The sequence below is a fragment of the Chrysochloris asiatica genome, unplaced genomic scaffold, assembly GCF_000296735.1.
Source record: "Chrysochloris asiatica unplaced genomic scaffold, ChrAsi1.0 scaffold00157, whole genome shotgun sequence".
Classification (NCBI taxonomy): Eukaryota; Metazoa; Chordata; class Mammalia; order Afrosoricida; family Chrysochloridae; genus Chrysochloris; species Chrysochloris asiatica.
The window spans coordinates 385,467-412,766 of NW_006408675.1; the positions used below are offsets into that span (position 1 = coordinate 385,467).

At 40.3% G+C, this 27,300-nt stretch overlaps 1 protein-coding gene and 1 pseudogene across 1 annotated transcript in view; one reads left to right on the forward strand and one right to left on the reverse strand.

The window, feature by feature from the left end:
* Positions 1-27,300, reverse strand: part of MCCC2 (methylcrotonoyl-CoA carboxylase 2 (beta)) — a 123,666-nt gene that overhangs the window by 26,973 nt on the left and 69,393 nt on the right. The window contains exons 9-11 of the mRNA XM_006870957.1: positions 9,877-9,976; positions 9,656-9,751; positions 5,456-5,528 (exon numbers count right to left, since the gene is read on the reverse strand). Coding sequence (XP_006871019.1) covers positions 5,456-5,528; positions 9,656-9,751; positions 9,877-9,976 — 269 coding nt within the window. The remainder of the gene's footprint in view (positions 1-5,455; positions 5,529-9,655; positions 9,752-9,876; positions 9,977-27,300) is intronic.
* LOC102824007 lies at positions 13,534-14,625 on the forward strand (annotated as a pseudogene).

A 27,300-nucleotide genomic window follows, 5' to 3' on the forward strand; every position in this document is an offset into this window, starting at 1 on the left:
GTAGTGAGTTTGGCCCAGGATCGGACATTGTTTCATTCTGATGTGCATGGGGTCGCTATGAGTCAGTTCCGACTCAATGGCACTGACAACAACAACAATGTACTAGATATTAGGAATATACGAAATAAAGTAAAACAAAGATAATACTGCCCTTTAAAAACCAACTTTAAGATCTACTGGCCAGTTCCAAATGACTAGCTTACCTGAAAACACCTGCAGTGATGATAAGACCTTAAAAGTACAGAATAAATTCAGTAAAGACAATTGGGAAGGAAAAAAAAAAAAAAGAGCAGAAACATAGTCAAGCTTGGTGATAGCTAGGCTTAAAGTAAGACACCCTGTTAAACTTGGAAGAATGAATCACTCCACTTTCACTTCTGTGTTCACATCTTGCTTTCTTCTTTCACAGATTTACGTCTTGCCACCAAATTCTCACTCTGAATGTCCACCCTCCAAGCTCACATACACACTGAGGAATAAAGGAAAAGAACATGAAAAACCCGAACTACTATTTCATGACACAGAAACTTTTAGGTGATTTCAGAGGCGAGTCCAATCATTTTGAAAAAGTGAAGTGCCAAGAACATAATTTTCAAAAAGGGACGTGAATAAAGAAGTCTACTTCGAACTATTATAAAGAGGTATCAAATACTAGGAACCCAAGAGTCAACCAACTGCTCTGGTGGATGCAGATCAGAGAAAGCATGATAGGAAGAAGTTCCTAGAATATGAGTCTTGTCTCATCGAGCTCCAGCTGGACAGGCAGAGCCTGAGAGCAAGACCCAGAACACATGGTGCCTGACACAAAGCAGGTGCTCAAAGACTTTGCTGAAGAAACATGAAAGGATGAGATAGTAGTGATTGTTGCCCATGATGAACATCATTAATGCCCCTTATTGTACATACAAAAAATGTGGAAATGCCAAATATTTTGTTTAGTACATTTTTACCACAAAAAAATAATGTATGAGGATTCGGGGGATTATAATCATTGCAATGAAACAAATATAGTAAGATGAGTAAAAAAAAAACCAACATTCTACCATGTAAATTATCACTCAATTCACAATAAAAACTTTTCAAAAAATAAAATAAAACCTACAAGACTGAAAATAGGGAACCAGGGATATCTATTTATAATGAAGTCAACTACAAAGCAAAAAGAGGGAATAATGCAGATAAAGAACTTCCAAATGGCAAGGAAGCCAAGTAGATTTCAAAATAAAACAGACTGTTTTAATCAGCAAAAATTAATAACTTGAGTGTAACCTCAAAGAAAAATAATATACCTGTACATCAAAACAAAAACAAAAAAAAGAGGAAAATCAGAAAGATTTAGTTAACATTAACACAACAGAAATGAAAATGCAAACTCACAAACAAAATTAACACATAATAGAAAATTATGTGAAATAAAGATCTAAAAGCACCACGTGAACACATACACACACACACACACACAAAAAAAAACCACACAGTAAAATGACAGCAATCAGTTAATACATACTAATAATTATAATGAGTGTAAGTGGATTAAATATACCAGTCAAAAGATATAGAGAGCAGAATGGATTTGAAATCAGGATCATTCAATACGCTGTCTATAAGAGACATATCAAAAAGATACAGACAAAGGAATAAATAAGAGAGCGAAACAGGTGGAAGTGCAGTGAGGAGCTCCATCAGCAACACAGAATACCAGACCTAGCAGGCTCAGGGGATGGTCCCAGAACTCTGAACCACATATAAAGGAATATTTAGACAGTTGGAGGCTTACAGCTAGGGGAATTGGTAGCAGAAGCAAGAAATCCATTGCTTTCTAACTCAAGGTACACAGCTGCTCCTGGAGCCGCCATCTTGGGTGATCCCAAGCCGGGGAAGGATCAGAGCAGCCAAGGACACCTGACAGAACCCTGGACAAGCTTTTTTTTTTGGTTATCTGTTCATTGGTCTCTCGTGGTCTGTGATCTCCATTCTGGAGACTACAGGGGGTGCCTGAGCCCACCCCCACCCCCAGAGAATTCTACCATGTATGCGAAATGATATCCTCAAAATTTAAAGTGACAGTTTCCACTTAAAACCAAACGGCAGCACAAAATGGCCACAGCTGGTCCTGAACTGTTTATCACTAGAAAAAAATCCTGAACAGGGGCAGGCATACTAAAAAGGATATAGGCCGAAAACTAAATCCTGAGTTACATCACAATGGCATCTTGAAATTTCTCAGGAAGAAGGGTTAAAAGGGAGGCCCATCTCCTGATCACTTCTACCTGGAGGCAATCAGAAAGCATAAAAAATACCAAAATACACACACATCTAAGTATTAAGGCCACAGATAATGCCTGAATATGCCCAAAAAACAGCTGTCATCTTGTCTAGATGGGTCTGGGGAAAAGAGACGGAGATAAGATTCGTAAGATTCAAGAGTGAATAACTGTTATCATGACTGATCGCGACTGTCACAATTGTAAAGGTAAAAGTTTTGTAACAAAAACATGGAAGTGGTTAATCTTACAGCCCAAAAACAGAGGACCCTAGGATCATCAAGGGAGAAGCACACAAGCAGAATGTGGGACCTTATCCAGAGAAGCAGCGATGCCAGAGACGGAGGCAGAGATGGGGGCATGGAGAGGGGGAGCGCCTGAGGACTCTAGAGTCATGGGAAGAGAGGAACAAAGAGCTGGTGGCCAGGAGGCAGCCTTGCAGAATGTGCCCTTTGGAGATGTAAATTATTATATATTCCTGAGTGGTTTGGTTTTGTTTCTGTTTTTTTTTTTAAAAAAACTAAAGTGAATAGAGAGAAATACTGTTAAGGACAAATATTGTATGAGATCAACGTAGTAAAAAGTTAAAAAAAAAAAAGGTTTCCTTGATAAAAGAAACAATCTATGATGATTGGGTAGAGGCAATTATTCACAGACTAGAGGATCTAGAGGATAAGCACATGTTACCATGGGTGACAGGGCAAGCAAGACAAGGAGATTACCAGAGGAAAAGATGAAGGTAACACAAGGCACAAAGAGGAATGCAATAGTGAATAGAGGTAAATATTGTTAACTGATGGTACATGGAGGGGACTGCAACCATGTAATGAGGCAAAGTATATGATTTGTTGAATGTGAAACTGACAGTCTGCTCTGTAAACACTCAATTCACAAAAAGTTGGAAAAAAAAAAAAAGAGTAATGAATGAGAGTGAAAACACTAAAATTTTACAATTTGTTTTTGTTTTGAGTCCAACTTTGTCTCTTGATTTATTGTTTGTTTTCTTAAGTCATTACTTTCTGGGATGAAACCATTGCTGATTTGATGATCACCTAGATTCCTCTTTGTCTTTCAGACCCAAAGTCCCAGCCACAGTTTGTACTGCACATTCAGAATGCACTGCCATTTACAGAATCAACTTGGAGAGGGGTCATATTCTAAGAAGATCTTGTTGTTATGTGCCGTGGAGTCGGTTCCGACTCATAGCGACCCTGTACAGGGTATCCAAGGCTGTAAATCTTTACAGGAGCAGAAAGTCTCCTCTTTCTCCCACGGAACAGCTGGTAGTTTCAAACTGCTGACCTTGAGGTTCACAGCCCGATTCGTAACAACTACGCTACCGGAGCTCCTTCTAAAAAGATCTAGCAGTCCACAAAAGGAGATGGGAACCTAGCACATCACTCCCCACTAAGATACTAGTCCTGACTGTTGAGACCTCCAATTCATACTTAGCCCTGCTGGGGTTTGCCAGGCACAGGACCTGCTGGGTACAAAGGGGCTTCAAAAAATACACGGAAAAGTTCCATTACCTTTTAATTCCATTTTCTATGCACTTTCTGGAAGCCCCTTGTAAAAAGACACCCAAGGAGGGCAGACCTTCACCAACTTCTTAATCCAAATAGGAAAACAATGTCCAAGGAATAACTAGGGCCTATGTATAGTAAGTGCTGAGACAGGAAGAAACCTTTACAACTACCAGAGACACTTACCCTCTCACGCCTATCCCTCACCCTCTCACGCCCATACCTCAACCTGTCATAGCCACCCATCTCCCTCTCATGTCCACACTTTGCCCTTGCATTCTTCCCACCACCTGTACATGTCTCCCTCATTCGAACAGCCCCCCCTTCGCCCTCACATGCCCACCCCTCACATTTCCCTTCCTTCATTCACTCTTTCATTCCCTTCTTCTCCTCCTCACTACCTTCCTTCTTCCCCAACCTTATTTGAATTCTAGGACATTCAAGAAGAGATGGTGGAAACCGGATATATCGCTGGTAATCTAGGGGCAAGGGTGCTACAAGTCTTTTAGCAAGAACTTAAAAGGGCCAATACTTTTAAGTAGATGACCAGGGCAGCCCATCCATCTGTAGAGAAAGCAGAAATTGCTCTAGCTTGTTTTAAAAGGCTTCACATTGAGGGTTACATCTTGAACTATTTGGTGACAAATCCTGACTATATATCAAACAAAAAGCTTTTAATCACTTAAATACCTAAATACAAAAACATAAATTCCACTCTCAGCATGAGCCCTTCACTTGCTCATAAATCACACCAGAGAAAATGTTGTAACTTAGCCTTAAGCCTCAACATATATTTCCAATTTGGACTTTTGCAGCTAGTTTCTATTCTCTGATATGCTGTCCTTAGATCAGCAACTAGATTTTCAAGCTTTTTAAGACCAAAGAAAATTCACAAACTAAGTTATGCCATTTGTCTAAGATAGATTATTATGGACCTAGAATCTGTTTCAAATTCTTCGCGTCAAAAGTCTACAAATGAATTAAAATCTACAAACATCCTTTCCCCCATACCTACCCCAGATACACTGCCCTGAATTTCAGATCTACTGCTCTGGATTCTCAGTCTAGTATTTGTATAAATCAATCAGCATAAGATCTATGCAGAAGCTGTGGGAAGCTCTAACTCACTCTCGATTATCTCCAGGAAGTTAAACATATAAAACTTTCCAATGGAATTGGAGACTAAAGAACAAAGAAGATGTGGCTGAAATTTTCAAAATTTGCACTTATCTAGAAAAACAAAAAGAACTGCAAATATTTTCTGTGAATTTTACTAAAAGAACATTTTTATAATTAAAGCCACAATGATATAAATGAGGGTCTACCTAATCACAGCATCTAGGTTAAGATGGATTGGCAAAGTGGCAGCATCAATGGGCTCAAGCGTGACAACAATTGTGAGGGTGACCCAGGACTGGGCAGTGTTTTGTTCTGTTGTGCCTAGGGTCACTATGAGTCAGTACCGACTCGATGGCACTTAACAACAACAACAAATTTATGAAGCCATCCAACTACAATCGTTAAGAAAACAGCTCCTTCTGAATACTGACTTATATTTGCACTGCTCTAAATAATAACGCTCATGCCAAGTGTTCAGTCTTGAGCTAAGACATCAGTATTTTCAAAGAAACAGAAAATGTTCATAATTTCAATTCTTCTCCTTTATACCTGTGACTAATGTGTCTCCATATAAGGCTTTGAACTCATGGAATCTGCTTCCATCCACGATTCTAGCAATGACCTACAAGGAAAAACAACAATGTCCTTGAGAAATTGCATTACAAAACAATGTTTCTGTTAAAGTTATTTATAAGGAAAACAAATTCACAATGAAGTTCTCACTTTCCCAAAATTTCACCCTACACAGAAAATCTTCTCATCAGAATTTCACTTCACATGCATGTCCTGAAGTCATGCTGAGCTCTGATGTTATACTCTACTACAAAAGCAACCTGTAGGAAAAGTACTGGACTACTAACTGTAAGGTCAACAGTTCAAACCCACCAGGTGCTCCTTAGCAACCCTACATGGGATTGCTATGAGTTTGAACTTGATGGCACTTAACAGTGACAACAACATAAAAGCAACAATACCACGTTGCACACAAGAGAGGAAAAAGAGACTCTACTGGCTGGTTTTCAGACCAAGGGCTCCTCGGAGCTTCAGGGATTCAATCATAAAGCAGGGAACATGACACACACAGGAATGCCAAAGCTACAGGGTTACGTGTGCCTGTGTTTATACTTGAAGACACCATTTAATCCCTCTCGATCTCCACCTGCTCTTCTAGAAAGATGGGACAAAGCTGTGAAGATGTGAGGAACTAAATTAGTAAAGGAACCTAAGAAAAGAAAGCTGAAATTAAGAATCTACTCTGACTCCCAGCTGTACCACTGAGAAAGCAGAATCACAGGCAGGTCACCTAAATCTCTAAGTCTCTTGTTTCTTCTGTTGTTGTTTTAAGGTAATGTTGTTGAGTGCCACTGAGTCAGTTCCAACCTACAGTGACCCTACATATGGTTTCCAAGGAGCTGCTGGTGGGTTTAAACCGCTAACCTTGGGGTTAGCAGCCCAGTGCTTATCCTACAGCTCCACACCAGGCGTCCTTTAAGGTAACAAGGCATATTTAAAAGTGCTAACGAAAGCACACACTTCATTAAAAGGTACCTAGTGTCAGGAGGGACCAGTCACTAGACAAGGATATCATGTCTGGTAAGGTGGAGGGTCAGAGAAAAAGAGGAAGACCCCCAGTGAGATGGATTGGCAAAGTGGCAGCATCAATGGGCTCAAGCGTGGCAACAATTATGAGGTTGACTCAGGACTGGGCAGTGTTTCGTTCTGTTGTGTAGGGTCGCTATGAGTCGGTTCCGACTCAATGGCACCTGACAACAACAACAACAACATTGTTTTGTTATTATTATTATTAGGCCCTCAATAAAAGCTCAATGATTCTGAATGTGATTCACTTGAAGAATCATCCTATTTATACATTATTAATCTAAAAGGAGTAGAAATGGCTCAAGCGTTTATCCTTAGGGTTCATAATTACACATCAAGGAGTATTTTAAAGAGTCCCAAACATGAAGCACACTTCAGAGTTCTTCAAAGCTATTTTAAATGAAACTAAACCAAAATCAAACTCACTGCCATGGAGTCCATTCTGACTCACAGCAACCCTACACAGGACTGCCAAGTGTGTACATCTTCCCAGGAGCAGGCCTCCTCAGCTTCCTCCCGGGGAACAGCTAGTGGTTAGCAGCCCACCACCATCACTAGGGTTTCTTCCTTCAGATGAGAGGTGTAACTTCTCCATCAAGCTCAGACTGGCCTCGTTCTGTTAAACACACCAAAGTCTTCTTTTGTAAGATATAAAGGCTGAAAATTAAGTGAATATTTGCCCATATCTTTCTTTCCATAAAGTAAAAGTTTCAAATTATTCTTTAATTCTTTTCCTAAGAAGTCTGATAATTTAAGGAGAAAATCACTATTCTGTCCTAGGTGCTACTGTTGTTGTTGTTAAGTGATGTTGAGTCAGTTCCCACTCATAGAGACCCTGTATAGGGTTTCCGTGGAGCAGATGGTGCATTTGGTTTGAACTGCCAACTTTGAAGTTAGCAGTCCAGTGTTTAGTTGCTTTATACCTCTAAAATTATACCTTTTAATAAACAATATATAACAACTACCATTCTTTTCACACAGCAAAACAGTAAACAGCCTCAAAATAATCATTGCACTGAGCAGAATGACAATTTTAAGAGGGAGAGAGGGAGCAGCAGCACAGCAAGAAACAAAAAAAATTTACAACAAAGATGAAGCCACTGAAATAGGACAGTGATCTAGAGCTATTTGGTGTAACACAACCTTCCATTTTCTCTATACTTACACCACCCAGCCACATAAAAGTAGACTAAACTCATCGTCACAAAAACCCAAGTTTCAGGAAACAGACAAAGCACCAGGTACTATTTCAACTTGTAGAAGCAGAAACCAATACTCGAGAGGTTAAATCCCAGTACCACTGACTGGGGAAACAAGGACTGGCATCTAGATTTTCCAACTCATATCCCAGGGCTAACCCACAGCTTCATACACTCCTAAGATCTGCATACACGGCTTACTTCCTATTACAGAAAAATGTGATGTTACAATCATAATCATGAGTATGAATCAGCAAAAGAGAGAAGTTTAAGCTATTGTTTGAGAAGACTTGAAATAATTTATCTTTTTAAAAATATTTCCCTTAAAATGAAATGGAAATACCGTGAATGAATTAATTTATATCAGTTTTTCTATATCCTGGGTACCTGAAACAATATCAGATATAGAACAAGTACTCTATAAATACTGCTGAATAAATTTCTAAAAGTGCTAATGCTGAGAAGAAAGAATGTTCAACCATCTAGAAAACTTGACTAAGAGGAAGAACTCCTTTCAAGTACATCAGATTTTAAGAACCATATTGTCTGTGCCTATAATTAATTGAAATCCAGTTATAAACTTACAATTAACAAGTCACTTGCTAATATTAAATACCCATTGAAGCATTCATAAAATCTCAGATTTAATGCTCTATAGAATAGGGTATTGCCTAACTAAATAATCGTACACAAACTTACCATGGACATTCACCAACTCATTCAGCAAATATTTACTGAGTACCTACCATGCGTTAGGCATAGTATTATAGGAACTAGAGATCTAGCCATGAAAACATTTCATGAAGAATATTTCATGAAGAATATTTCATGAAGAACTGTTAAAGACATGGGGAAATATTTTCATTTAATACTGGAGTGAAATGCATGTATATGTTATCTCAAACACCTAAAAAATGCATGTATACTATGTTATACACACACATACACAAGAGGGGGGCTTCAAAATGTTTGTGTAATTTTGGAAAACTGGAAATAAAAGATAATGGAACTTTTTTACAAATTTTTTGAAGCTCCCTTGCCTATATAAAATATACACACATATACAATGCAAAACAGCAAAATATTAGTTGCTTTCTCTGTATGGAGGATTTTATGCTTTTCTGCATCTTCTAAATTTTTCAGAATTAGTATATACTAGTCAAGGTGAAAAATACCATAAAATAATAAGACTTCTAGCATAAAAGCAAGATACCTACATAAATTTTCAATTTAAAAACCTTTCTGTACAAAATAAAAGAATACATGCTACATGCAAACCCTAAAAACTGTCCACCTAGCTCACAGAAGATTATGATGACAATCTGTAGCCATAGCAACATCTTTTACCATAATCAAGTTCAATCTTTACTAATGTCATATTGATCCAAAAGGGTATGTCTTTTCCCTTCCAAAAACTGACTGACATTTCATCCATTTTCCAAAATAGCAATAACAAAAAGAAACAGCTGACATGTTAAAAGTGCCCACACATCATTCCTAATGTCCACAAGAAAATGGAGTCCTGTGCATGAACAAACTGAACTATGTCACTGTGCAAGGAAAACGGTACATTAAGATGGTTAAGTTTTAAGAGCTGTTTACAAAACCAAAAGGCCAATGGTTCAAACCCACCAAACCCTCCACAGGAGAAAGATGAGGCTGCTTGCTCCAGCAGGAATTTACAGCCTCAGAAACCCTCAGGAGCAGTGCTATTCTGTCCTGTATGGTCACTACAAATCCGAATCAACTTGATGGCAAAAGGTTGGGCTTTTGGTTCAATCTTTGCTACGTATCAAAGATACCTACACTATGGAAGGATACCTTTCCTGTACACGTCACTCCAGTGATCCCTAAGCATGAACATATCTAAATAGACTTTAGTTTTGAAAGAGGTTACACAATTCAGGAAATGGAAAGCTTAGTCTATAGCTCACAGTTGCATTTCACATACCTCTCGAACATCGAAGTTTCTCTTAAGGTTGGCACCAACTATTCCATATAATTCATCAGCAGGAAATAAAGGGTCTTCAGAAGGTTCAATGGTAACCTGAAGAAACACAGATAAATCTTATTAATTAACCTGCTTTAAGACATAATCTAAAGAAGTCCAAGCTGCACATAAGCCAAAATACTTTCCAGTAAAAAGAAGAGATAAGAACATATCCTACTCACATCTAATTTCTTCTGGTAATTCAGACTTCTCACAGTCTTCCTAGTTAAGTGAAGGGCATGAATATCATCCAAAGCATAGTGGTCACTCACTCCAGACTTTCTACAGAGTAAAGCACACTTAAATAATCAGAAGAGGGAAAAGGAAAATAATTAAATATCTTATTTATCTATATCTTTACCTATATATCTTACCTCTTCCAAGGATAACAGTCCTTTTACTTCCAAAACACTTTTAAACTGTCTTCTTATTATATTCATAATATCCCTGGGAAACAGCATTATCCTATTTTTCCTTTCCTTATGACCACTGGTGTTGGTAGTGGTTGGTGGTTGTGTACCATCAAGTTGGTTCTAATTCACAGAGATCTTATATAGGCTGAAGAGCTTTGCAGGAGCAGAAAACTTCATCTTTCTCCCACAGAGTGGCTAGTGGATTTGAATTGCTAATCTTGTGGTTATAGCACCCCAATGCATAACCACTACACCACCAGGGTTCCTTCTAGGACCACTAGCAGCTGCGTAAAAACTATTTGGTCATTTTGACCTTTGCTCCTTGGAAGCCAAGATGGCCAAAGTTAGTCTCTCATACTTTGGACATATTGTCAGGAGGGACCAGTCGCTGGAGCAAGACATCATGTTTAGTAAGGTGGAGGCTCAGAGGAAAAGAGGAAGAACCCCAACAAGATGGACTGGCCAAGTGGCAGCATCGATGGACTCAAGCATGGCAACAGTAGTGAGGATGGTCCAGGATCAGGCAGTGTTTCGTTCTGCTGTGCATAGGGTCGCTATGAGTCGGTACCAACTCAATAGCACCTAACAACAACAACTAGACCACAAAGTCTTGCTGACTACAAATCTACTAAATACTCATTTCATGCACCTCACACAAAATTCTATATGATAAAGTCCAACCACACTTACATGATGTCAGTAGTAGCAGAAATTAGTTGTGACAAACTCAGCTTCTAACGAAGATGCCAATTACACTCTTTCATTTCTAAACACTGCTGGGCTCCCTTTACAAAGTTATACACCAAAAGCAAGCCATCACAAGGAACAACGTAAAGACCTGAATACAACTGCCCTACAGATCACAGTAGAAATAGGTAGTGACACAATGATTCTGCAGGATGGGCCACGTTCAATTTCAAGTTTATTGTAAATGAAGCACAGACTTGCTCAGGTTATTAGTTCTGTCCAGACTAGATGGGTTGTTAATTTAGACATATAGACTTCCTAGTAGAAATTATAATGTAAAAAAATACATGATATTACCACCCAGAACTATTCAACCCAGATATAAAAGTACTCAGTGTAAAACAACCTACAAGAACAAAATCAGGGAACAAGAGACACCAGTTTGCAATAACAACAACAAAAGGCAAACTTAGAGGGAACCACCACTGCCAGTTTGTCCTACTGTGGTGGCTTGCATGTTGTTGTGATACTGGAAGAAATGTCACTGGTATTTTGAATAGCAGCAGTCACCCATGCTGAACACATTTCAGGTAGAGCTTGCAGAACAGGACAGACAAGGTAGAAGAGGCAGACTACTTCGGAATGTTGAGCCACTGAAAATCTTATGAATAGCAGCAAAACACTGTCAGGTATATTGCCATTAGATGAGTCCCTTCGGTTGGAAGACACTCAAAAAATGACTGGGGAAGACCTGCCTCCTCAAAGTACAGTTAAACATGATAATGCAAATGGAGTAAAGCTTTGGGGACTTTGTTCTGGTGATGGGGCAAAACTCAAATGTAAAGAAACAGCTGCAAGCATCCGTTAATAACTGGAACAAGGAATACACTAATTATGAATCTAGGAAAACTGGAAGTTGCCAAAAGTGAAATGGAATGCATAAAGATCAACACCCTAGGCGTTAGTGTGCTGCAGTGAACTTGGTATAGATGATTCTGAATCAGAAAGTCATAAGGTTCACTATGCTGAGAATGACAAATTCAAGAGGAACTCACGATCAAAAATAACATTGCAAGATCTATCTTGAAGTACAATGCTATGTGTGACAGGATAGTATCTCTACACTAAAAAGGTAGACCAGTTAATACCATTATTATACAAATTTATGCACCAACCACTAAAGACAGTGATAATGAAATTGGTGAATTCTACCAACTTTTTTGGTCTGAAACTGATCAAACATCTAAGCAAGATGCATTGATAATTACTAGTGATTTGATTGCAAAGGTTGGAAACAAAAGGAAGGATCAGTAATTAGAAACTATGATCTTGGTTATAGAAATTATGCAGGAGTTTACATGATAGAATTTTGCAAGACCAATGACTTATTTACTACAACTACCTTTTTAAACAAGATAAAGGGTGACTGACTACACACATGGATCATACCAGATGGAACACATAGGAATCAAATTTACTTGCATCTGTGGGAGAAAAAGGTGGAAAAGCTCAATATCATCAGCCAAAACAAGACCTGGGCAGACTGGAAACAGACCATCAACTGTCCATATGCAAGTTCAAGCTGAAACTGAAGAAAATTAACACTAGTCCATGAGAGTTAAAATATGATGCTGAATATATTCCACCTGGATTTATACACCATCTCAAGAAAAGATGTGATACATAAGACACTAGTGACTGAAGACCACAAGTGTTGTGGGATGACATCAAGAACATCATGCAGTAAGAAAGCAAAAGATTAATTAAAAAGACAGGAAAGGAAGAAAAGGCATCAATGGATGTCAGAAGAGACTCTGCAACTTGCTCTCCTGCATATAGTAGAGAAGCTAAAGCAAATGGCAAACATGAGGAAGTAAAAGAGCTGAACAGAAAATTTCAAAGGGCACTTTGACAAAACAAAGTATTTGAATGAAATATGCAAAGACCTGGAGTCAGAAAACCAACAAAGAAGAACATAGTCAGCATTTCTCAAGCTTAAAGAACTGAAGAAAAAATCCAAGCCTCAACTTGCCATATTTAATGATTCTATGGAAGCCATGGTATTTTCAATTACCTTTTATGCATGTGAAAGCTGGACAATGAATATAAGACCATAGAAGAATTGATGCATTTGAGTTATGGTGCTGGAGGAGAATATTGAAAGTGCCATGGGCTGCCAAAAGAACCAACAGATCTGTGTTGGAAGAAGTACAGCCAGATTGCTCCTTGGAGGCCAGGATGGTCAAACTTTGTCTCTCATACTTTAGGCATATTGTAAGGAGGGACCAGTCGCTGGAGAAAGATACCATGTTTGGTAAGGTGGAGTGTCAGAGAAAAGAGGAAGACCCCCAGTGAGATGGATTGGCAAAGTGGCAGCATCAATGGGCTCAGTGTGACAACAATTGTGAGGTTGACCCAAGATCGGGCAGTGTTTTGTTCTGCTGTGCATAGGGTCGCTATGAGTCAGTACCAACTCAATGCCACCTAGCAACAATGAGAGCCCTGGTGTGGCATCGTAGGATAAGCACTGGCATGCTAACCAAAATACTGGAGGTTCAAACCCACCAGCTGCTTCTTGGAAACCCTATACAGGGTCACTATGAGTCAGAAACAACAAAGCGGCACTAAACAACAACAATGGACAAAATATTGAATGAAGCAGAAAACATCAAAAGAAGAGGGAAGGTGAGTTAGCACTACCGCCGCCTCTGAGCCTGTCCCAAGCCACCCGAGCCACCCATGCGCCACCAGCCACACGGAGCATTTGCAGCCCCACAGCATGCCCCAGGATTTGTCGGAGGCTACAAGGAGCTCGGTACCGTAGTGGTTACGAATCAGGCTGCGAACTTTAAGGTTATCAGTTCGAAACTACCAGCCGCAGTTTGAAACTACCAGCCGCTCTGTGGGAGTAAGATGAGGCTTTCTGCTCCCGTAAAGATTTACAGCCTTGGAAGCCCTGTACAGGGTTGCTATGGGTCGGAACCAACTCAACAGCACTTAACAACAACAACCAAGGAGGTGAGAGTTCATGAAGAACTTTCAGAACTTTCAGAAGGGCCAGGTGACCCTAGATGGCTCTAAGCTGGTCCTAGCCTCGCTGTACCACATCTGCGTGGCCCTGGAGGAGGAGATGGAGTGTAACAAGGAGAACCAAGTCTACACAGCCCTCTGTTTCCCAGAGGAACTGCACCGCAGGGCTGTCCTAGAGTAGGACATGGCTTTCGGGTACGGGTCCCACTGGCAGGTGACCATCCCCTACACAGCAGCCACTCGGAGCTCCATGAGGCAACTTCACACTGTGGGGCACACAGAGCCCGAGCTCCTAGTGGCCCACGCCTACACCAGCTATCTTGGTGACCTGTCTGGGGGCCAGGTCCTCAAGAAGAGTGCCCAGAAGGCCCGGGACCTGCCCAGCTGCGGAGAGGGCCTGGCCTTCTTCACCTTCCCCAACATCGCCAGTGCCACCAAGTTTAAGCAGCTCTACCGCACCTGCATGAACTTGCTTGAGATGACCCCCAAAGTAAGGCGGAGGGTCATTGAAGAGGCCAAGACTGCCTTCCTGCTCAACATTCAGCTGTTTGAGGAGCTGCAATCGCTGCTGACCCAGGACACCGAGGCTGGGACCAGAACCCCTCTGCTGCACCAGGGCTCCGCAGGTGAGAAAACAGCACAGTGCAAGGGTCCACTCCCACCCACATTCCCAGTGGGAAACCCAAGCAGAACATCCTTTCCCAGGTTCCACTTGTCTGATGACTCCTGACTCTCAGCATTCTGGTCACCACGGTGTCTGTGGGCTGCACACCATGTGAATATAGATACGCCATCTCCTGAGGCCATGAACTCTGTCCCGAGGAGAACCACTGATTACCTGGCTGGCCTCTCTACCCTGGGCGTGGTGGCCATTCTGGAGCCCCTGCCCTCCCCCTGTGGCCCTCTCTATCTACAAAGTAGGAAGGAATTCTAAGGCACCTTCTTCATCCACAAGCATATCCAGCTGGTGACCAGAACCTCCAAAGTAGGCGGGCCCGCATCCCTGTTTCTGCAGCAGAGCTGGGACATGCCATGTCCTGACCCTCCAAATGCTGACACAGCCGTGACCACTTTCCCTTTGGGTCATGTTGATTTTTATATAAATATATTAAGATGTTGTGTCTTGTCTTTCTGTCTTGTTTTGTTGAGAATTTTTGCATCTATGTTCATGAGGGATATTGGTCTATTATTTTCTTTCTTAGTGATGTCCTTCTCTGGTTTTGGTATGAGGGTTATGCTTCCTTCATAAAATATATTAGGAAGTTTTCTCCTTCTATCTTCTCCTCTATCTTCTGAAATAATTTGAGTAGAATTGGTGACAGCTCTTCCTTGAATGTTTGGTAGAATTCACCAGTGAAGCCGTCTGGGCCTGGACTTTTTTTGGTTGGGTCTGTCTTGTTTTGGTTGGCGCCACTTTTTGTTCCCAGCTCTCCACCTCAACTGTGGTATTTCTTTGTGTTCCGTTACGTTTTTATAGTACAGGTGGGGAGGTACTTGGTGGGTTGAGTGGGAGGGGAGGGGGGTGTTTAACAGCACTTTGGCCTTGGTCTATAACTTGTATGTGATCAATAAATTACACTGCCTCCTAGTACAAAAAAAAAAAGAGGGAAGGTATATACAAAGTCACTGTGCCAAAAAGAAATGGTCAATGTTCAACCATTTCAAGAGGTAGCACATGATCAAAAACCAATGGTCAGACCAGCCTGGAGTGGCTAGAAGAACAGAAGATACTTCTTGAAAGAAAGACCTACAGGAAAAAACACAAAACAATATAGGCAGACCGACAGTTACCACAAGAACAAGCAAGTTGTTTGCCCAGGAGACATCAAGGCAAGTGGTCAGGTCTCCTCAGTGCAAACCCCCTTCCAAGACTAAGACTCAATGGGAATACACGCTCTGATTGGTGACCACATTAGTCACCGATAAGGGGAAGTGAGGGGAAAACAGCAATGAAGCTGCAAGCTAAGCCCTACAACATTCAATAAACTCTTGTGAACCCAGGTGGAGACCTGGGTGGCCAGCAGTGTGGCAAGACCTGGGGACTCTTGGGCCCATAGTCAGTGACATAGCCACAGAGGACTAGAGTGGAGAGTGAAGCGTCCAGCTGATAGGAAGAGAGGGCATAAGCACAAGAACACCCACACTTACAGATAATACCCACTTGACCTGGCTTCAATGACTGGATGATCAGAGCTCTAACTAGAAGAGGAAAAAAAGAGTAATCTGATACAATTTGATGAACTTGACCTATACCTATGGATATGGATGCAGTAGCTTAAAAGAGGGAACAAATCTTTACAGCAAGGATCATTCTCACCCCCTCCATACACAGAGTAGACAGGGATGGGCAACTTGAACATTGGCTACCCAAAATGGGCAAGAAGTGACTGGCTTACAAGCTTTCAAGAGGGAACCTAGATCCAGAGGGCATGGAGGAAGGTAGAATCTCCACTGAATAGTATCCAATCTGTCTAGGTGGGGCTGATGAAATGAAATGTGGATAGGTCCCTTGTGGTACAATAGTGTATAATTGTTATCAGGACTGATTGTGAGGGTTGGAAATGTAAAGGTAGACACTTTGTAGCAAGGAGGGGAGTGATTAATTTTTCAGTCTAGGAGCAGAGGTCCCTGGGACCATCAAGGGAGAAGGGCAGAGAGCGGGACTCTACCCAGAGAAACAGTGACACCAGAGATGGAGGCAGAAATAATGACATGGAGAGATGGAGCGGCTGGGGACTTTGGACACAGAAAGGAAGAGGGGCTGTGTACTGATGACTGGGGGAAAGGCTTGTAGTGTATACTCTTTTGTTGGTTGATGATGCATGGGGGGGGATTGTAACCATAGCAATGAAATGATAAACGATAGGATGAATGTAAAACCAACCCAATGTTCTCCCATGTAAACTATCACAAAATTCACAATAAAAGATTTAAAAAAAAAAAAAAAAAAAAGAACCAACAGTATTGAAGAAAGAAGTCCAAGCTGCATTTATGGCACTGGTGAAAACAAGGCTCATATATACTGAAATATTTCAACAAACTGATGCAGACCTGTAAGCACTAACTCATCTACACCAAGAAATTTGGAAGAAAGCTACCTGCTCAACCAACTGGAAGAGATCCATATTTATGCCCATTCCAAAGAGAGGTGATTCAACCAACTGAGGAAATCATCCAACAATATCATTAATATCACACACAAGTAAAATTGTGCTGAAGATAATTTAAAAATGATGTGAAACTGATCATCTGTTCTGTAAACTTTCACTCTTTCCCAATAAAAACTTTAAAAAGATCATTCAAAAACAGCTGGAATCGTACATCGACAGGGAACTGCCAGAAATTCAATCAGGTTTCAGAAGAACATATAGAAGTAGGGAAATCACTGCTGATGTCAGATGGACCTTGGCTTAAAGCAGAGAATACCAGAAAAAGATTTACTTGTGTTCTATTGACTATACCAGAGGTGGGGAATGTTCCGCCCTTGGGTCATATAAGACCCACGAAATCATTTGGTCTGGCCCTGCCAAGACAACCACAGTTCCAGTCATCATATTTGTTGTTAAGTGCCATGGAGTTGGTCCCAACACATAACAAACCTGTCTAGGGTTTCCGAGGAGCAACTGGTAGGTTTGAACTGTCAATCTTGTGATTTTCAGTCCAGTGCTTATCCTATTGGCTCACAACAGGAGTCCAGCCATCACATTAGGAATGATTGAATAAATGTTTGAACAAATATGATTGACTAATTTTTAAGCTGATAAATTTGTATGACCCTGAAACAATGTCATATATTTTGGCAGAAAAAAAGATTCCCCACCCCTGAACTATGCAAAGGCTTTCAGCTGTGTAGATTATGACAAACTATAGATAACACTGTGAAAAATGGGTGCTCCAGAACACTTAATTGTGCTCATGTTGTTGTTGTTGTTGTTGTTGTTGTTGTTATGTGCCGTGGAGTCAGTTCCAACTCATAGCAACCCTGTACAGGGTTTCCGAAGCTGTAAATCTTTACGGGAACAAAAAGCCTCATCTTTCTCCTACGAAACAGTTGGTAGTTTCGAACTGCTGACCTTGTGGTTCGCAGCCCGATCCGTAACCACTACGCTACCAGAGCTCCTTAATTGTGCTCATGAGGAACCTGTAAATAGACCAAGACACCGCTGGTAGAAGACAGCAGGGGTATACTGAATAGTTTAAAATCAGGAAAGGTGTGTGCCAGAGTTGTATTCTTTCACCAACCATAGTTATTTAATCTATATGTTAAGTAAATAAAGCTAGAATTTGAAATATATGAGAACATGGCATCAGGATTGGAAGAAGACTCATTAACACTCGATGATATGCAAAAGATAAACCTAGCCTGTTAAAAGGCAAGAGGACTTAAAATACTCATAAAGATTTCAGCCTTCAGTATGGACTGCTCCTCAATGTAAAGAAAACAAAAATCCTCACAACTGGACCAATAAATAACATCACAACAAACGGAGAAAAGATTGAAATTATCTAAGACTTCATTTTGCTCAGATCCACAATCACCATTTAGGGAAACAGCAGTCAAGAAATCCAAAGATGTATTGCGTTAGGCAAACCTGCTACACAAGCCCTCTTTAAAGTGTTCAAGAGCAAAGCTGTCAGTTTAAAAACTAAGGTGCATCTGACCCTTACTTCAAACTAGTATTTTCAATAGCCTCATAAGCATGTGAAAACTGACAATGATTTAGGAAAACCATAAAAGAGCTGATATATTCAAATTATGGTATTGGAGAAGAATATTAAACGTACTATGACCTCCTGAAGAACAAACAAACGTGCACTGGAAGAAGTACAGCCAGAATGCTCCTTAGAAGATAGGATGGTGAGACGTCATCTCTCATCACTTCAGACATGTTCCCAGGGGGGAGACCGTGGAAAAGTCACAGTGCTTGGGAAAATAAATGTCAGTAAAAAAGAGAAAGACACCCGACAAGATAGACTGACAAAGTGGCAGCAGTAATGGGCTCACACATAATAATTACGAGGATGGTGCAGAACCAGGCAGTGGTTTGTTCTGTTGTGCATAGGGTGGCTGTGAGTCAGAATCGACATGAAGACAGAATCTAAAACAGCAAACACAGGGAACAATCTAGTAACCGAACTTTTAAATGAAGAGGAAATCAAATAGATTTCAAGAAAACAATTAAATAACAAAGATAAACCTAATTGTAACCCTAAAACTAGACCAAGCCTTACTCCTAGTTCATACATACAGACTTCTGGTTCATTTTATAAGTCAGGACTAATCTGCCAAAATATAAGTTTTAATATCTTGTCTAAAGCCTTGGAGGTATCTCTTAGTGACAGGTTGTCACTGTGGTTTCACGTCTCTCTCTACCTCTAGAATAATAAGAGCAGAGGCTTTACCCCTCTTTCTTTGTGGTTCAACCCACTAGCTGCTCCTTAGAAACCCTATACAAGGTCACTTTGAGTCAGAATCAACTCAAGGGCACTTAACAGCAGTAACAACAATGCTTTGCAATGACAGATCCTTGAATTTTTTTCATTTAAAATGGCCTTTTTCAACTGGTCATAGCTTTCAAATGCTTCACTCATATGAACAGCTACAACTGCTGACTTCGGGCTATACTATAGAAATTCAGAAGCAACCAGAAATAAAAGAAAGTGCTTCTAAGTTGGTAACCCTTCAAAATAAATACATAAAATAATTTTTTTTCTTATAAAAGCTGTCTATTATTTATCACAACAGCAGGAGTAGGAAAACTCTGATGAAACATGGTATTATAAATGTTTATGTAAGCCTTTGTGTGAAAGTAGCTCTTAGGGATGACTAAACAGAGAAATATAAATATGTATTTATAAAGGGAAAGAGAACCCAAAGCAATGTAACTACTAAATTTAACATTACTGGAAAAACAAAACAAAAAACCAACCCATCATCACCTAATCATTCTGCAATGATTTTAAACAGGTTATTAGTAACAAGATTAGCTAACAGGTGCTTAGTGTATACCAACCTTTTTTTAATTATCAACTGATAATTTATAAACAGATGGTACAAACTAAGCACACGAATTCTGTTAGCTATTATTGTACTTTGGCAATGTTATCAAGAGGGACCATCCCTCAAGGACATGTGAATAAGATGACCCTCAATGAAATGAATGGAGACAATGACTGCAGCAATGGGCTCAAACGTAACAATTGTGAGGAGAGCGCAGGATTTTGTTCTGTCGTGAATAAGTTCACTATGAGTCAGAGTGAACTCAACAGCACCAAAAAACAACCATGTGGGCCAGGCACTGTGCTATGAGGTAGGCACTATTTATATCTTCATTTTACATGAGGAAATGTGACTCAAGGAAGTTAAGTAGGTTGTCTATGTTACAAAGCTAGTAAGTGAGGCAACTAGAAGATGAAATTTATATCCTCCTAACTTCAAAATATGATCTTGAACACATCCCATGTGAATTTAGAGATCATCTCAAGAAAAAATGAATGACACAAGACCAGGATGACATCAAGCACATCAGACAGGAAGAAAGGAAAAGGTCATTAAAGGACAAAAAAGAACTAAAAGACCACAATGGATGTCAGAAGAGACTCTGAAACTAGTCTCCAGCATAAAGATGCTAAAGTAAATGGAAGAAATGAGGAAGTAAAAGAACTGAACAGAACATTTCAAAGGGCAGCTTTAGAAGATAAAGTCAAATATTATAATGAAATGTGCAAACACCTGTTGTTAGACATCATCAAGGATGAACACACTCAGTATTTCTCAAGCTGAAAGAACTGAAGAAAAACTTCAAGCCTTGATTTGCAATATTGAAGAAGTCTATGAGCAATTATTGAATGATGCATATTTTGATGCAAGATGGAAGGAGACTTTTGGCAAGATTGCACTAGGGAGACACACTACACGGACCTTTTAAACAAAGATATGGAACACAAATAAAACAGGCACAGAAGAATATTCTGGCACCCTGAACTTTAGAAGAAAAGTTAGAGAGGTGGATGGAGTGCTTGCTGGTAGGAGAGGCTGCACAGAGATGGAGAGACAGGGAAACTGACCGGTGAAATGGCAGGCCAGACACAGCTCGACCATCTTAGAGCAGCTTTGGAAGCGGAAGGAGGCCTGACAGAACAGATTCAAACAGGTAACAAAAAGGTGTGATTTATTTTTCATCAGCAGTTCAGGCTCACCAGTCGCTCCTTGGAAACCCTGTACAGGATCACTGTGGTTTGGAACAAACTCAATGGCACTTAATAACAACAACCCCTAGTGAACAGAGATGTGGCCAGCTCCCACCCTAATCCATCCCCAGCACAGACCCTGGTCTCTGGAAGTTCAGAGTCACATGGTTGCAAGCCATTCCAGTGAGTTGGGAGGGTCAGCTGTGCCACTTTGATGTGCTGCTTTGGCACCTGGATTCAGGTGGGCTTAGTTCCAGACCTATAAAACCCACAGAGCCACCAGACAAGCATTTAACCACTCATACTGCCCCCAACTTCCCTGTAGTCCTAACAGACATTAAAACCAACTCCATCAAGCACCTCCTCGAAGTGCTTCTAGATTGAGTGTCCTGAACACAGATAGTACTAAGGCCAAGAGGAACTAACTCCATTTAGGGACAGGAACTCTTCTGTCACATCCCTTCCACAGCTACCTTCTGAGCTTCTTGAATTGCAGGAGCCCAAAAGAGATTTTTTCCCCTCTGGGACAAACAAACTGCACTGTTTGTTTTTTCACAAATACGACAATCCCAGAGACAAGTACAATTTTACTGCACACAAAGAAACAAGAGAAAATGGCTTAAACAAATTACCAGAATGCAGAGATAGAAAACATTTCTGAAAAAGAAAGGTAATATTACTAACTGAAAAAGAATTCAAAAGAATGCTAATTAGGTACTATTAAAGGATCCACAGAAACAGCAAGGAAAGCAAGGAGAATGCAATAAAAACTTTAGAAGAATTCAGGAAAACACTACAAAAACAAATAGACAAAATAAATGCAAATGCTGAAACAATACAAAACCTACAATTAGAAATCCAGAAGATTAATACTAAGATCTCAGAAATGGACAATACAGCAGATGCAAAGTAATGGAAGTCCAAATTAGTGAGCTTAAAGATAAATCTCTCATTTTCTAGTATGCTACAGAACAGTCAGAAAAAGAATTTTAAAAATCCAAAGAAAACGTAAGAGTTATGCGGAACATCATAAAGAGGAACAACTTATGGGTGATAGAAATTCCAGAACAGGAAAACAAAATGAAAAGCACAGAGAAAATTGTTGAAGAGTTGTTGGAAGAAAATTTCTCTAACATAATGAAAGACAAGAAAGTAAGCATACAAAATGTAGAATGAACACCAAGCAGGATAGATCCCAATAGAAAATCACCAAGACATATAATAATCAAACTTTCCAAAATCAAAGAAAAGAATCCTGAGAGCAGTTCAAACTACAAAGGAGAACCAGTAAGACTAATATCTGATTTCTCAGTAGAAACCATGCAGGCAAGAAGGCAATGAGATGACACACACAAAATTTGAAAGAAGAAAAGCTGCCATCCAAGAATCATGTATGAAGCAAAACCTGTCCCTCAAATACAATGGCAATATCAGGACATAAATTAAATGAATTTGTAATGACAAGCCAACTTTACAAAAAAAGTTAAATGGTGTTCTTTGGACTGAGAACCAATAGCAGACAACCTGAAATTACCGTACATAACAAAACCACCCAGAACTCAATCCAGACATAAAAGTATTTAAAATAAAATAAACCTACAAGACTGACAATATGGAACCAGATACCAATGTATAATGAAGTCAGCCATAAAGCAAATAGAGGGAAGAGTGTAGATATAGACCTTCCAAATGGCTAGGAAGTCAAGTACATGCCAAGATAAAACATACTTGTTTAAGCAGGTAAAAAATAAGTTACAGAGTAACCTCTAAGAAAACTAATACACTTCACACCAAAATTTTTAAAAGAGGAAAATCAGAAAGATTTAATAAACATTAACAACAGAAATGAAAATAAAACCCACAAACAAAATAAACTCAGCATAGAAAATTATGCGGAGCAAAGTATCCAGCAGCACCACAAAACAAAACAAAATAACACAGAAAAATGACAACAATCAATTCATATCTATTGATAATTACACTGAATGAAAATGGATTAAATATACCAGTCAAGAGACACAAAGAATAGAATGGGTAAGAAAGCAGGATCCTTCAATATGCTGTGTACAACAGACATATCAAAAAGATGGAGACAGACGAAAAGCCCATGGACAGAAGAATGGTTAAACAAACTTTGGTACACACAATGGAATACTACAAAACATTGAAGGATAATGATGAATCTGTGAAACACCTCACAACATGGCTGAACCTGGAGGACATTATGCTGAGTGAAATTAGTCAATTACAAAAGGACAAGCATTGTATGAGATCAATGGTCTTATTTTAAAAGGTTTTTTTAAAGGTTTTCTTGATAAAAGAAACAATTCATAATTCTTGGGAGGGGGTAGGGGAGAGGGAAAATTATTCATGGGCTAAAGGACAGACGTGTTAAAATAGGTGACAGCGCAGGAAATATACCACAAGAAGGATGTTAGCAGAGGAAAGATGAAAGTAACAGGAGACACACGGAGGAATGCAACAGTTAAACTGAATAAAAGTAACTGCTGTTAACTGTTGGTACATGGAGGGGATAGCAACCAGGCGGTGGAGCAAAGTATATGATTTACTGAAAGTAAAACTGAAGACCTGCTCTGTAAACCTTCATTCAATCCATAATAAAAAGTTTTCTAAAAAAATAAAAATTTGTTGTTGTTGTTTTAAAAAGAAGATGGGAGGCAGGGTGATGTGGGGTTGATGTGCTCAGTGACGGGTTTACAGAGACTTGTGACCGTGGCTGCTGGTGTGTGGGGCAGCTAAGAACAAGTGGTGGAGCGGGGCGGCCAGTGGGTGGGGCCAAAATAGGCAATGCTGTGGAATGGTGCCTCATGGAGAGTAACACTGGGGTCTTTACCGAGTTCATTAAAGGATTCGGTTGGCGAGGGGCCCAAGTTAAAAAAATATGGAGTCTGGAAACTGAGAATTTTGAAAAATTAAAGCCAGTTCATGGGTTAATTTTTGTTTTCAAGTGGCAGCCAGGAAAAGAACCAGCAGACGTTGTGATTCAGAACTCCAGACTTGACACAATATTTTTTGCCTAACAGGTAACTAATAATGCTTGTATCCCTCAAGCCATAGTAAGTGTGTTACTAAACTGTGCCCATCAAGATGTCCACTTAGGAGACACGTTATCAGAGTTTAAAGAGTTTTCACAAAGTTTTGTCTTTTTCTTGTAGAGGTGCTGTAGTTTCATATATATTTTAGAAATACGTCCCTTGTTTGATGTCTCATTGCAAAAAATTTCTTCCCATTCTGTGGGTTCCCTTTTTACTCTTCTGGTGAAGTCTTTTGATGCACATAAATTTTTAATTAAAAATGGGCACAGGGCATGAATAGACACTTTCACCAAGGAGGAGATCTGGGAAGCCAATAAACATATGAAGAAATGTTCATGATCACTAGCCATTAGAGAGATGCAAATCAAAACAACAATGAGATATCATCTCACACCAGCAATAACGGCAAAGATCAAAAAAGTAGAGGACAATAAATCCTGGTGGGGATGTGGAGAGACTGGGACACTCCTGCATTGCTGGTGGGACTGCAAAATGGTCCAACCACTCTGGAAAGCAATACAGCGCTTCCTCAGAAGGTTGGAAACAGAAATACCTTATGATCCAGCAATTCCTCTACTTGGCATTTACTCACAAGAAATACGAGCCATAACATGAGTAGATATATGCACAACAGTGTTCACAGCAGCACTATTTACAGTAGCAAAAAGATGGAGACAGCCAAAGTGCCCATCAACTGAAGAATGGATAAACAAACTGTAGTACATATACACAATGGAATATTATGCTACCCTGAAGAATAACAAGGAAGCTGAAAGCCACCGCATAACATGGATGAACCTTGAGGACGACATTACATTGAGTGAAATTAGTCAGCCACAAAAGAAGAAATACTGCAAAGGACCACTACTATAAAAGACTAAAAAAAAAGAACCCATACTAAAGGCGGGGGAGGTGATTTTTTGCTGTTTACTGGGATGTGGGAGGGTGGGGTAAGGGAAGGGAGAGGAAGGGAGAGCACAGAGTAGGGAATAGACACAGGATAGTTTGGGTGTTAGGGAGGGGGTCAGTATACAAGAAGGGGGAAGGGAGTGGAAGAACAAAGCAGATGGGCGAACAATTAAGCAGGTTTGCATGCGCTAAGTGGGACAGAGGTAAATAATGATGTATATACAACCTTGGAACAACAGGGCTCTGGAGTACAGTGATTGAAACATGGTTGGAATGGGAAAAAGGGGATAAATAATGTTAAGATGCTTGCCTGTCTTTTCAATTTTAGTTTCCCTGGCATACCATTCTAAAATAGACATTTGAGGGGGAGAGGAAGGAATAGCCAGAAATATCACCATAGAAAACTTGTAAGTCCGTCTTCTGCCTATAACTGATTGGAATACCTAAATGCAGCTACAAAGTGCCCAGTGAAGGAGGCTTCCTGTGGAGCCTCTGCATTACTTAAGACTATACGTGGTCTCATGAACCGCATCCAGAATCTTGAGAGGTGGGAAATTTCCACTTGAAAGGACAGCCAGGACAGCCTAGAGTAGCTAGAAGAACAGATGATATTTCTTGAAAGACAGACTGAAAGGAAAAATACAAAACAATATAGGCAGTCTGACTGATTACTACAAGAACAAGCAAATTGCTCTCCCAGGAGACATCAAGGCAAGTGGTCAGGTCCCCTCAGAGCAAATCCCCTTCCAAGGCTAAGACTCAATGGGAATACATGCTCTGATTGGTGACCACGTTCGTCACCGATAAAGGGAAGTGATGGAAAAACAGCAATGAAGCTGCAAGCTAAGCCCTACAATGTTCAATAGACTCCTGTGAACCCGGGTGGAGACCTGGTTGGCCATCAGTGTAGCAAAACCTGGGAACTCGTGGGCCCAGAGTCAGTGACATAGCCACAGAGGACTAGAGTGGAGAGTGAAGTGTCCAGCTGATAAGAAGAGAGAGCATATACACAGGAACACCCACACTTACAGATAATACCCACTTGACCTGGCTTCAATGACTGGATGATCAGAGCTCAACTCGAAGAAGAAAAAAGAGTGGAAAAAAATTGATGAACTTGACCTATACCTATGGATGCAGTAGCTCAAAAGACAGAACAAATCTATCTTCACAGCAAGGATCATTCCCACCGCCTCCATACACAGAGTAGACAGGGATGGGCAACTTGGACATTGGTTACCCAAAATGGGAGGGCTACATAGGCAAGATGTTACTGGCTTACAAGCTTTCAAGAGGGAACCTAGATCCAGAGGGTGTGGAGGAAGGCAGAATCTCCACTGAGTAATGTCCAATCTGTCTAGGCAGGGCTGATGAAAGGAGATACGGACAGATCTCTTGCTATACAATAGTGAATAATTATTATCAGAATTGATTGTGAGAGTTGGAAATGTAAAGGTAGACATTTTGTAGCAAGGAGGGGAATGATTAACTTTGCCGTCTGGGAGTGGAGGTCCCTGGGACCATCAATGGAGAGGAGCGGAGAGTAGGACCCTACACAGAGAAGCAGTGAGGCCGGAGATGGAGGCAGAGACAATGACGTGGAGAGATGGAGCAGCTGGGAACTTCAGATCCAGAGAGGGAAAGGGGCTGTGTGCTGAAGACCGGGGGGGAGAGGGGGTGGGATAGCAGTGTATACCCTTTGGTTGGTTGATGATGCATGGAGGGGATTGTAACCATGGCAATGAAACAATATGTGGTAGGATGAATTTGAAACTAATGTTCTCCCATGTAAACTATCACATAATTCACAGTAAAACATTTTTAAAAAATCATGAGAAGCCAAAAAAAAAAAAAAATGAAATGAAATTGTGTATTGCATTAGGCAAATCTGCTGCCTAAAACCTCTTTAATGTGTTGAAGAGCAAAGATGTCAGCATGAGGATCAAGGTGCATCTGACCCAAATCATGGTATTTGAATAGCCTCGGATGTATGTGAAACTTGAACAATGAATAAGGAAGACGGTGGAAGAATTGATGCATAGCAGTTATGGTATTGGAAAAGAATATTAAAAGTACATGAACTGCCAGAAGAACAAACAAATCTGCATTGGAAGAAGTACAGCCAGGATGTTCCTTAGAAGCCAAGATGGTCAGACTTCATCTCTCATGCTTTGGACATATTGTCAGGATTTACCAGTCACTGGAGAAGGTTATCATGGTTAGTAAAGTGGAGGGTCACAGAAAAAGAGGAAGAACCCCAACAAGATGACAGGAACAATGGCAGCAGCAACGGGCTCAAGCATAGCAGCAGTTGTGAGGA